The sequence below is a fragment of the Candida theae genome, assembly GCF_024610275.1.
Source record: "Candida theae strain CBS 12239 chromosome Unknown scaffold13, whole genome shotgun sequence".
NCBI lineage: Eukaryota > Fungi > Ascomycota > Pichiomycetes > Serinales > Debaryomycetaceae > Lodderomyces > Lodderomyces theae.
Genome location: NW_026261362.1, coordinates 1 through 12,895, shown reverse-complemented (window position 1 = coordinate 12,895; position 12,895 = coordinate 1). Strand labels below are relative to the sequence as shown.

General features: G+C 40.8%; 3 protein-coding genes and 1 pseudogene across 4 annotated transcripts; all 4 read right to left on the bottom strand. All coding sequences in view use genetic code 12, as the record gives it.

The window, feature by feature from the left end:
• Positions 1-25: 25 nt before the first annotated feature.
• On the bottom strand, positions 26-1,396 carry MNT1 (alpha-1,2-mannosyltransferase KTR1; the record flags this gene model as incomplete). Its single annotated transcript, XM_051755200.1, has 1 exon — positions 26-1,396. The coding sequence occupies one exon, from the start codon at positions 1,394-1,396 to the stop codon at positions 26-28; it is 1,371 nt and encodes a 456-aa protein (XP_051610702.1).
• A 1,042-nt stretch (positions 1,397-2,438) lies between these two features.
• Positions 2,439-3,914, bottom strand: MNT2 (alpha-1,2-mannosyltransferase KRE2; the record flags this gene model as incomplete). Its single annotated transcript, XM_051755199.1, has 1 exon — positions 2,439-3,914. One exon carries the CDS (start codon positions 3,912-3,914, stop codon positions 2,439-2,441), a length of 1,476 nt encoding a protein of 491 aa, XP_051610701.1.
• A 751-nt stretch (positions 3,915-4,665) lies between these two features.
• On the bottom strand, positions 4,666-9,916 carry KGF57_000702 (annotated as a pseudogene). Its single transcript has 2 exons — positions 8,532-9,916; positions 4,666-8,266 (listed from the first exon to the last, which is right to left on the bottom strand). Coding segments are annotated over exons 1-2 (4,986 nt in total).
• Positions 9,917-10,244: 328 nt separating this feature from the next.
• BRO1 (Bro1p) lies at positions 10,245-12,665 on the bottom strand (the record flags this gene model as incomplete). Its single annotated transcript, XM_051755198.1, has 1 exon — positions 10,245-12,665. The coding sequence occupies one exon, from the start codon at positions 12,663-12,665 to the stop codon at positions 10,245-10,247; it is 2,421 nt and encodes an 806-aa protein (XP_051610700.1).
• Positions 12,666-12,895: the final 230 nt, after the last annotated feature.

Genomic DNA, 12,895 nt, shown 5'->3' with positions numbered 1-12,895 from the left:
TCTCTCTCTCTCTCTCTCTATACCTCTACCCGGTAAACTTCTCCCAATTCTTTTGTCTCTTGAAATTATTCACCGTGTAGTACTTTGAAACACATGAATACCCCTTCCAAGTAAAGTCCTTATTTGGATCACAAACACAATTACGCTCAGATCTGATCTTGGGATCAACGGGGCAATTATTAAACGGGACATGGAAATACCCCACATCTTCAAAAAAGTGGACTTTATCCTTAGGCAAAAAAAGGGCAGCCGCAATCGAATGCACAGGAGCATCGCCCCACCGCTCATAAAAGAACCCGCCGGCCTTATCCAAATGCTCGAAATAGTGTCTGTATGCGTCACTTCTCCAGAAATCCAAACGGGCAATTTCAAAATTGGACCAGAAATGACATCCATTGTACGTTTTGCCCTTGTCGTCACTCAACCATTCCATCATATTGTTTTCTGCCAAGTATTGTGGGTTCTTTTCAATGAATTCTTTGGTAGTGTCCCATAATGTAGGGATGGTTTCCTTGTATTCTGGTAATGACACGGTGAAACTATAACTCTTGTCATTGTCCTTCATCCATTTGAATATGTCATAGTCGATATCGCAGAAGATTTTGATGTCAGGCTCAACACGCCAGTAGTATTCGTAATCTTTCAAGAGATCTTGTCTCCAAAAAAATCCAGACTCGAACCGACACATGTGTCTATAAGACTCAGAGTGGCCATAAATGATCTTCTTTTCTCTCATTTGTTCTCTCACCAATGCCGCTTTTTCCTGATCGATCCATGGTGGGTATGACCAATGGTCCTTGGGAATCAATCCAAACTTGGCCTCACCACTAACAGCAGCAGACACAGTGGTTTTGAATTCATCATCGAATTCAACTTCATTAAGGAACACCCAGTCGTAGTGGTACTTACGATTGAAACGGTCTTCAACTTGCCTAATGGAATCCATCAAAGACCATAAATCCTTATTACGAGCCAAGGAAACAAACGTGGCTTTGATTTTGTCCTTTTCGGGCGAGTACGTGGCAGGATCAATGTTTTTCTGATCAATGTACTGTGGGTTACCGTCACCACCAACGTGGGCCTTGGCTATTGGACCCATGTTTTTAGGGGTGTATGGAAGCTCAATGTTTTGGAGTGAGCCATCGCCTGTGCCCTTTTGCTGAGACGACGACGACGACGATGAAGATGGCGATGATGGCGACTGTTTAGGAGATTGTTGTTGTTGTTGTTGTTGTTGTTGTTGTTGTTGTTGTTGTTGTTGCGGTGGTGGTGACGACGTTGACAATTCCGGAGACTGGAAAGAGGTGCCCTTTGTGAGTATGAACCCGCAACCAATCAATACTAAGGCAAAGATCCCGAATCTGATCAAACGGGCATTGGATCTAGTTGAGGACATTGTGATTGTGTGTATACGTGTGTGTCTGTCTATCTCTCCCCTCCTCGAACAAATGTATCGTCTTTGCTGCAAATGGAGTGGGATAGTTTGATAGAAGAGGTGAAAGAAAGAAGAAGAAGAAGAAGAAGATAAAGTTGTGGTGTAGTGTGATGCAGTCTATTGGCTATCTCGACGTTGTATCAAATCCTGCGTTGGGTATATTTTTTCGTCTCGTATATTGGAGCACATAGAGTCTGAAATTTACACAAAGTACATACAGCACAGCCTATGTTTGGATCGCCCAGTAATATAGACGCTTGATTCTCTTACTTTACACTACGACTAAGTAGTAGTTATACTTCCTACGGAAGATCCAAAGCTACATGAAGAATAAAGAGGAAGGAGGGGAGGAGAAGGAGGGGACAGTCACAGGCGAGCGAAGTCTGTAGAATAAAAGAGACACTCTATTCATAGAATAGTCTGTTTGAAGTCACAAGAGCCAAACTCAGTCCCCTTCAATCTTCTTAACCACGCTTTGCTTCTTTTCCTTTGGTATTATCAATTCTATTCGCTGGTCCATTTTTAGATCTTCTTCATTTTGTGAGGTGTTTTAAATCCCAAGTAATATACTGTGCAGTATAATTCAGAATCCAGAAATTGTGTCTCCAACTAAAAGAACTAAAATAGCTAACAAGGGTTTCTCTACTAGCGAAGTGGACTGATCCTAGCCAAATTGTAGTTACAGTCTTCAAAACCCTGTGCTGTGTCGCGTCTTACTTGTCTGTAAAGTGAATCTTTTTTTTTTTTTTTTTTCATGTGACGTGTCATTTATTAATTTTTTAATTTTTCACGCGGAAACTGCGACAAAGGCACGACACAGAAATTCAACTTTCCCTTTCTAAGATGAACCCCTTCATATGCAGCTACAGCAAGCTTTATACGCCTTGATATAACACAAGAGTTTCATCAAGAGTAATACTCTTCTTACAAAGTATTCTGAATAAATAGAATGTATATTTTAATCAATTATCTTTAACAGTCTCTTTAAATTCCCCCCTCTACTCTATTGATAATTCACCCACTCAGCAGGCTTAGTCAACCCCATCTTTTCATAATACTTTTTACCACACGAATAACCCCTAAATGTGAAATCATCCTTAGGGTTACACGAACACTTGTGCTCATACCTATACTGCGGGTTCAAAGGACACTGTCCATACACATGATGTCTGTATCCCACATCCTCAAAATAATGGATTTTGGATTTAGGCAAGAACAACGCAGCAGCAATAGAGTGTACGGGAGCATCTCCCCAACGCTCGTAAAAGAACCCACCGGTAGCATCCAAATACTCGAAATATGCCTTGTACGCTTCTCCTCTCCAAAACTTCAAATTTGCAATTTCGAAATTGGACCAGAAATGACACAAGTTGTAAGTCTTACCACCATCATCACTGATAAAGTCAAGGAAATTGTCCTTGTCCACATATTGCGGGTTCTTTTCAATGAAATCTTTTGTATGTTGCCACAATGTGGGGATTGTCTTTTCGAATTCATGGATCGATATGGTAAACCCATAAACCTTATCATTATCTTGCATATACTTGAACAAATCATAATTCAAGTCACAATGGATTTCAATACCAGGTTCAACACGCCAATACCATTCATATTCATCCAACAACGGGTTCCTCCAAAAAAACCCCGACTCAAATCGACACATGTGTCTATAAGATTCCGAATCTCCATAAATGATTTTATCCTCCTTCATTTTTTTCCGCGATTCAGCCGCCTTGTTCAAATCTATCCAATCTGGGTACGACCAGTGCTCTTTGGGGATGAGGCCGTATTTGGTTTTACCTGAACATATCGCAGAGGTTAGATCTTTGAATTCTTGAGTGAATTCAACATCGTTGAGGAAAACCCAGTCGTAGTTGTATTTGTGGTTGAAGCGGTCTTCAACTACTCGGATCGATTTGATGAGGTCGTAAAGTTCTTGATTTCTGGCAAGGGTGACAAAGGTTGCTTTGACTTTCTCATTGGAAGCGACCGTTGAGGCGGATCCGGAAGCAGATCCAGCATCAGCAACAGCAGGTGCCAGTTCAGCTTGTTGTGGAGATTGTCCTTGTGCCGATTCTCCTGCACCTGCACCTGCACCATTATCCTTCCCATTCTGCTTTTCTTTATTAAGCTGGGCCCATTCTTTCACTTGAGCAACCGCGGCAAGTCTTTCCTCTTCACTGAGTAACTCTGTAGCCTCCCATCCAGTTTTATCACCCAGCAAGAGCTGCTCTTGGAACTTTTCGATATCTTCAACAGAGGCTTTTGGTTTGTGCTTTAGTTGTTCTGGAACTTGAACTTTTCCGCTCGCTGGATCTGATTGCTGCGGCTGCTTCACTTGTTGTTGCAATTCTTTGTTGATATCCATATACAGCGTGGCACCATGATGGGTGAGTGTGTATATCACCAACACCGTCAATACTACAGCAACGTATTTGAGGTAGGGCAGTCTTGATCCAAATAGCGTCAATCCTTTCATGTGTAAAATGCGAGGTAATGTGTGCTAATGTGTGTTAATGTATGGCAATGTGTGACAATGTGTGGCAATGTATGCTTAAGTGTGTTGAATAGTGTGTCTAATGTGACAAGGAATATTATATTAACAGGTCACCAGTTGACCGCGGGAGTTGTTGGGAATAATGCGAGTGTTCTGTTTCAGACTGTACGAAGAAAAAAAAAAAAGACAAAAGTGGCCAGTGAAGATTACTTTTTCTTTTTGATCCGGATGAACAGTATCTGTATCTGTATCTGTATCTGTATACTCTGGCTATGATAGGTCTGTAATAAAGTATATACAGGGGTGTGCTTTTTGTTGAGATCGAGATCTGATCCAATGTGAAGTAAACGAAAAAAAAAAAAAGAAAAGACTCAGAAAGAGGGGGGGGAGAACGGCGGAAATTGGCCTTTGTTTAAATCATAGTTGTTTTTGTAGTTTGTAGTTGCAGATGTTCAATTTGTTGATGACAGGCAACTGCTTCTGTAGGAGAAACAAAACTGAGGCGTACCCAACAATAATACAAGGGTTACATTTGAAACTCAAGCACACAGAATACACTGCCTATGTATGCTAATAGTCGACGCTGAATGAGTTATGAAACTGCTACTGCACTTTTTACTATAAAATACACGTGACTTTTCATTCTTCCCCCCCCTCCCCCCACACCTCAACACAATCAAAGGTCATATACAACTTAATCCATTTTTTTTTTTTTATTTATACGCTTCCACAACTATGTCCTTATACGCAACCCAGAAGCAGGTACTCCAACCGTGGTAATCTCTGTAATTTTACAAATAGATCCTTTATACTCTGGCTTATAAGTGGCACCAACCAAGGCTTCACTCACACTAGGCTCACCATTGTAAATTGGCGTAAAACTTCCACAACAAATGGTAAACTCAGCAAACGGATCAAAATCAATTTCAACTGAGTCACTCGCAATTGAATCAGCCTTGGCCTTCAATTTCTGCGCTTGATCAGCTCGAGGTCCCGTATTTGAGATTTTCAAAAACTCTTCAGCAAAGTACGATGCACTGGCATAATTCTTGTTCTTGAAAGATTGAGTCATGGCCACATTCAATGCATTCAACTTGTGTGCTGGTTGCAATTGAACTTTGGTGAAGTATGATGCCAATTCCAAGTTGCGCTTCACGTCAGTGGCAGGTAAGCCACGACGGGCTAGTTCAATAGATAAACCAAGAATGTACTCACGACACAAGACCAAAACTTCTTGACATTTGGTCTCTGCTGCATCATCATCAACATTCAACACGGTGATTGTGTAAATCACTTGTCTAAAAGTCTTGATTGCATCTTCAAGATTGTTGGCTTTGAATTTCTTAAATGCAAGTTGCAATTGCTCCTCCAAGGTGTCGTATCCAGGAACCTCAGGTCTAAACTTTTTAGAATCCTCTTCATCAGCATCCTCTCTGATAAATGTCTTCATGGCAGGCAAATCATTGACTCCAGGTAAATACAATTTCGAGGCACCATAAACTTGCAAAAACCTCTCGCGTAATGGCTCAAAGTTTGAAACACCAACTTGTTTATTCAACAATAAAGCCGCTTGCTCTAATGCACCAGCAGCAACGTATGTGGCTGGTGTCTTGGCATTACGCAACCAATCACCAATTTCATTCTCTTGGAAAGTGGTGGATGCACCGGCATTATCAGACGCTTCGTCCGCACCCACAACATCATCACCACCAATATCCAACTCTTCATCGAGATTCCAAGCGTCACCTTCTTCTTCTTCTTCTTCATCATTGTTTTGTGGCTCTTCGAGCGCGTCATCGTACTGCGAGTTACTACCATCTTCAGTCACTAGTACACTTTTTTCCTCCTCATGTGACAAATTGTCAACCTTTCCAGTAAGCAAAGCAGTTTCAAAGTATGACAACGACGACTCTTTCAATGGCCAGTTTGTAATTGGCTCAGCAATAGGTTGCGGAAGAGGAACAGCATCACCCAACTCAGGCAACTCAACATCCTTTTCAGAAACACCAGCATCCTCCAAGATTTGTGCAGCATAATCATTCAAATTGTTGGACTTTGCCAAAGTGTACGCCAATGGCAACATTCCACTTTTGATATACACCTCACATCTTTTCTTTACATCGTTATTGTACAAGGTGTTTTGCACCACAGCTGAAGCATCGCCTCTATGTTCAGCAATGGTGGTCATTTTATTCAATCTTTCACCATCACCTTTGAACAAGTACAAAAATGCCAATTTATCAAACAAGTGCAATTGCTGGTAAACAAACTCAACAATGTCAATGTTTCCTTGCAACAATGCCTCTTCACCCAATTTCTCCCAAATCTTGTTATTGTTTAAGATCTTGGCTTGTTCCAAAGCAACTTGCAAATTACTACATTCCAAAGCCAACTCAAATCTAGTTTCTGGATCTTGAACAAAGTGTAAGGCAACTTCAGGGAACCCCTTCTTTTGCAAGTACCCAATGATATTTTGTCCAACCAATGTTGAATTCTTGATGATTCTCAAAACTTCACCAAAGTTTTTATTAACCAATGCACGCTTGAATCGGTACTCAGTCGGATCAATTTTGATGACTTCAACTTGACCTGAACGGTTCAAGCAATAAACCAAGTTACCAGCGACTTTTGTAATGTACACGGTATTCTCCAACGTTTTGATGATTCCATTGTCTCCATTCAACAATGTGTACTTGATGTGGTTCAATGTCGAATACAACAAAACACCAGAATCATCCCACGACGCACTCTTGATTCTAATTGTTTCATGCATTGATGTAATCAAGTCCAAATCCTTGTTGGCGATGGAGATTGTATGTTTAGACAAGAGCGCCAAGTACTGACCGTCATTGGACCAACTCACATACTTGACGTTGTTTACACTAAGTTCAGCCAATTCCTTCTTTTGTTGAACATCGTAGTTGATCACTGAATGGGCTTTGACCAACAATACACGTCCCGGACCTCCAGGCAACACATCATTTACTGACAGGTCCAATTGAATCGTCTTGGTTACATTGTTGCCCAAATCTTTGACATGCAATGTTTTGGAACTCTTGATAAAAACAGCGAATCTGTTTCTTGAGATAAAAGTGGCAAAATTTCCTTCTCCTTGTTTGATGTCTGTTGGTTCAATAGCACCAGTGGCATGTTTGGGCAACGTAATCAAAGCATAGTTCGAGTTGTCCCCTTCTCCATGAACAACCAATATTGAATTATCGGTTTGGTTGTAAGCCAAAGTTCTCATAAAAGACCACGCTTTGCCAATCTTTTTCAACGACAACATTGGCAATGTGCTCTCCTGCTTTTGGAAATCAAAAGCTTGCACTTGCTTTTCAGCATTGATGTAATACAATCTGTTTTGGAAAAGTGCATGAGCAGGTCTTTCCCTTTCCAACTTGAATACCATGACACCAGAATCATGACAAGCAGCAAAGAGATTGATACTCGGATGGCTTGCAATCAACCAAAAACGATCACTTTCTCTTCTAAATTGTTTGATTGGAACACGCTTGTTCAAATCCCAAACTCTAATAGTCTTGTCATCAGAAACCGACAAAATGAGGTCTTGCTGTGGGTGGAAAATAGCACTCAATACGTTACCAGTGTGGCCCCTGCAGGTATCAACTTCCCAAGCTTTCGTATCACTCATTCTCCACAACTTCACCAATCTGTCATCTCCAGCAGACACAATCAATGGCAAAGTAGGATGGAAAGCGGCATAGTTGACCCCCTTATCATGACCTTCCAAAACGTACTTGACAATGGCATTTATATTACCAAAGATATCCTGTTGAGGCAATTGGTTCCTTTGAAGCTGATCTTCAAATGATCTAGTCGAAGTAGGTGCTGAATGCTTCTTTCTCAATCCAGAAATATCCCACACGCGCACGGTTTGATCCAAACTTGCCGAAACGATTAAATCCTCAGTTGGATGGAATTGAGCACTCATAACATAGTGGTTGTGACCCGTTAAACAAGCAATCTCTTGTCTATTTTGCCAATTCCAAATTCTAATGGTCTGATCATCGGAGCACGACAAAATCCACGGCAAATCGTGATGGAAAGAGACTCCACGCACATAATCCAAATGACCATTCAAGGTGAAGATACATTTTCTTGTGTTTAATGACCACACTTTGATTGAGTAATCATCGCCACCAGAAACAAATAATGGCTGGGTTGGATGGAAATTAACTGTTCTTACTGGACCCACATGATCTTCAAAACGATCAATCAAGGTGCCCATTCTGTAGTCCCATAATTGGATGGTGGAGGAGTGTAACGACACCAAGCACCAAGGTCTCTTTGGATGAAATGCCACCCCTTTAGCCCTTGATGACTTGGACTCAAATTTGGTTAGCATCTTCATGGTGACTGTGCTGTGACTTTAATTGCCCTGTGCTGTGCTGTGCTATGTCGTGCCGGGCCGTGCTGTGCTGTTGTTGTTGTTGTTGTTGTTGTTGTTGTTCGTTGAAAAAAAGAAAATTATTTCAACGAATTTTTTGTTGACACGCAACACCCATAGACAAACAACTACCAATTGCATTGTACAAAGAGATTAAACTTTTTATTTTCAACTATTCTAAATGACCATACTATACGAGGTAAGAAATGAATCCTAATGCAATTGCAAACAACACGCCTTCTCCTTCAAGATTGGCTCTACCAGCAGCACCTCCAGTGCTGGAATCTGAAGCTGACTGTCTTGAATTTTGAACGAATCCACCAACTCCTGCACTTGGATCATAGTCGGTGGTGGTTGCCTGCGGTTGATCTGCTGCAGTAGCTTGGTTTGCAGCCGCCGTGTTTTGTGCTGGGACATTGGCAGAAACTCGTCTGCTTGTGGTTTGCACACTGGTTATGGTTGACGCTCCACTTGTTTTCACAATGGTTGTCGTTTGATTCTGATCTTGTGAATCTCGATCATTATCTGGATCCAACCCGGAAGCATCGCCACTGCCCAACCACGTTTTCTTATTTGTCAAGTATATGTTGGAGTCATCCCCATCGGTGCTGTTGTAAAGAAATGCGTGATAGTCATCTGCATTTGTGGAATTACTCGATAGTTTCACATTATCTGGCAAGTCATAGGTCTGAACCTCGACATCTTTGAGATGGGCGTAGAAGTATCCATACTTTTGAATATCCTCTGCATTCCAATCAATCTCACCACCAGCCCACTCAATAGTACCTTGACCATTAGAAGGATCACCACCTGGCCACAAGGAAAACTGAATTCTTGAAGGTGTTTGTGGAAACTCGTACCTCTTGGTAGTCTCATTCCAAGTATCGTTTTTGTTCAATGTACGAACATCTTTGCCATCAACAGTCCAAGTGATGTGATCCTCGTGCCAATCCATTTCATACACGTGATAGTTTGCAAAAGTGTCATTAACACTGGAATTTTTCGAGTTTGTATAATTCAACTTCCCTTGAGCATAGAAATTGGATTCTGCTGACTGTAAATTGTACCCAACAAATTCATAATCAATCTCATCCTGCACATCAGAGAATAAAATAAATGCAGTAACAACACCCCCACCGTGTGATGTTTTCAATGTGGCCGAGACCTTACCGTACCACAAGTATTTAGTTGACGAAAGGACTGTACCGGTAGTATGATTAGGCATTTGTAATAACAACGCATTGTCGTAGTAGTCGATCCAACCAGTGTATACCCAATCGGCCTCTGTTGCATTACCCAAGTAATCACCAACTTGTTCAATGCTTTGAATGTCACTCTTTGAGTTGAATGTTTTGGAATAGTCATCCATTCTTGGCATAGGCATACAAGCAGTGAGATTGTAGGAGTACCTGATATCACAACCTCCTAAACAATAAGCACCAGAACCACACTCACCGAATTGGGAACAGCATGGTGCATCCTCAGGACAGTTTTGAGTTGCGTTACATTTCTGAACATCAGCAGCAAGCACTACTACACTTAGTAGTGTCAAGAATAGAAAGTAGATGGCCTTCATTTAAACGAGCGGAATTTTAAGAAACGAAAGACTAGGGAAAAGTGTAGCTGTAGAAAGAAAGCTTTGAAGATCAACCCACTTTACTCAGCCTGAGAAATCAATGAGGCGTGACAGAGAGGTTTGAGGTTTTTCTTTTTCTTTTTCTTCTTTTTCTTTTTTTCCTCTTAGTCTGATTTACACGACCTTGTTTATGTATTGCCTGATTTGGACAATTAATTACGCGAGAGTAAGTTTCAAAGGGGGGGCGGGGCGGAAGGAGTCAGGCTGCACTATAATATGAAAGCACGTATCAGACATATAGCAATGGCTCTGTTTCTTTTTTTTTTTTTTACTTACTAAAGAAATCGTACATATTAGGATCATAAGTCGAAGGTTGATCGTAGATTAAGCCACTCTTTGAATCAGAGCTTTTGTTTGTATGCCAAGGCGGGAGTTTTGACTGTGATGGCTCTTGAGATGAATGCTTTGCATCAATTGATGGATTCTTTGGTGGTAATTGTGGGGGTCTAGCATACGGTTGATGTGTGCTCAGTAACAGTGACGTGCTAGTATGTGCTGGCTGTGTAAATCCGGAAAACTGCGGTTGCAAAAGTGGTGGATTGTAAGGAGGCAACTGCGTAGAACTCGATTGTCTTCTTGCGTCATCCAACAGCAATGCATTTAGGTTGAAACTAGCTAATCCTTCGCAATGTTGGAGAAATTTGGTGTACCAAGAGTTTCCCTTCTCCAAACCGGCGTGATATTGGGTCCATTTTTTGTAAAACTGCTCAATCTTTTCAATATTGTCACTCCACAATTGAGCTTTTTCTTGGGTTCTAGATTGCAACTTCTTAATAGCAGGATCACTCAAGAGTCTGCTCCATTCTGCCTTCACATCCGAAAGTATCGACTTTTCTCTATTGATCAAGTTATCCAACTTGTCAATGAATGGTTGGAACTTTTTCAACTCGGCAGGGAAAATCACACTCTTGATTTCATTATTACTCATTTGCTTTGCATTTAACATCAAGATGTTTGAAATGTCATCAGAATGAATATCCTTTTTCAATTTTTCAATCAAGCTTGCTTTATTGCCCTTGATGGTGCCCAAGTCGTATAAAAATGTTTCCAAAGTTCTAATTTGTTCATCCTGGGAATCGTCTTGATCAATTAGGCTAACTTCTGAGTTAGATACGGTAAATAGCTGGCGAAACTGATTACTTCCAGGTCCCTTCGAAAGTGTACTGTAAAAAGATTTATCAATCAATGACGCAATCTTTTTATCGGAATTGGAGGCTTCATAAAGAGCTCTTTTGAGATTGACGGCTTCTTCCGAATCTATGTTTGAAATTGTCTCGTAGATCCTTTGTCTCAATTTCCCATTTTCTTCCTCCAATTGCTGGTCTCTCTCATAAGAGTTAGATATTTCTCTCACTTTGGAAATGATTTCTAAAGGAATCCCCTCCTCATCCCCCTCCTCCTCAGACTTCAATGCTTGCTTAATCTGATGCAATGCTTTCGGCAACTTTAGCAGCTCAAGAAACGATTCAGTCTCCTCTTTTGACACCTCATAGAAATCGATCTCGTTTCTCAACAATTGCGACTTTTCCTCCGAGTAGAAACTGGACAATTCGTGGATGTTGATGGGTACAACATCACTTAAAAAGTTTTGATAGCCTTGTTGGTTGACCTCCTTTAGCATAGGTATATCGTTCAATGGCACGATTTTTGACACTTGCATTTGCGTCAACTGATTCCAATTGACATCTTTTTTCACCAAATCGTGATAAATCAAGTCATTGTCCTTTACCAACTCATCTGTTTTGATCTTCACTGCATCTTTCTGATAGTTGTAATTGTCCAACAAATCATACACATGTCCCGGGTCTATATTTTCCAAAACCAAACTTGATTGGTTGAGAAATCCAATTGCATCACCATATTTTCTCCCTGCTTCAAGCTGCAAAGCATGAAAGTAAAACGCCAACGACTTATAATATTGGATCTTGAAGTTTATGATTGACGCCCAGGAAGGATCCAACTCTGCAGTGACGTAATTTGTCTCGTCATTACTCACGTCATCTTCAACAACTTCAAAACTTTCCTTCTCTCCAATCATATTGTAGCATTCTTCAAATTGCAAGCTTGCTGATTTGCACAACTTGGAAATCAACGAATTCTTCAGTTGATTCAAATCATTAGTAATTGCATTCAATGTAAACACTTCTTGCGCCTGAGCAAGACTCAACTTGCTCAAAAATTTGATGGTAGACTGACTCAAGTCATCACTAGGTGCATGGAGGAAATTTTCATTCAAGTACTCGTATATCCCAGCTGCTTGCTGAAACATTACAATTGTATCCTTTACTGATCCTTCATTGTACTTGGAAATGGCAAACTTCGTCAACAATGCACCAATATTGAACAAAACATTGGCTTTTTCAAATGGCAATGCATTCTGTCTATGGGTGATCTCTGGCGAAAATGCATCATGCCACACAAAGTCCAACTTCTTCGATCTATTCAACGTAGCAAATTGTATCTTTACGTCCAACACCTCCAACTGACTGTAATATTTGAAATACAATCGCAATCCCGTGTTGTCAGGATGGACACCCCTGATATCTTGACGCAACTTATCAAATGCATTTATGTCGCTTTGATAAGCGGATGTATTGCCATATATCGAAAGAAGGTAATTGTTGAGTGGTTTCACCCAGGAGACCTCTTCGGTCTTTTTGTTGGGTATTGTAAGTAGGCTTGTCTTCATTGTGGAGCTAATGTAGTGAGCGCAATCGAACCAGGAAATCAGAATTGTCTTTTTCGCTAACTTTATGAGACCAGCGGCTAATATGAGCTCGAAAACACAAAGAAGTTACTGATGACGAAAATACAAAACGAAGCATTTGATTATTAATTTTCCCAAAGTCTAATAGAATGTTATTGTGAAGGGGGAGGCGGATCCAGTGCCGTGTTTTGAAGCGGAGTCCAAATCGGGTA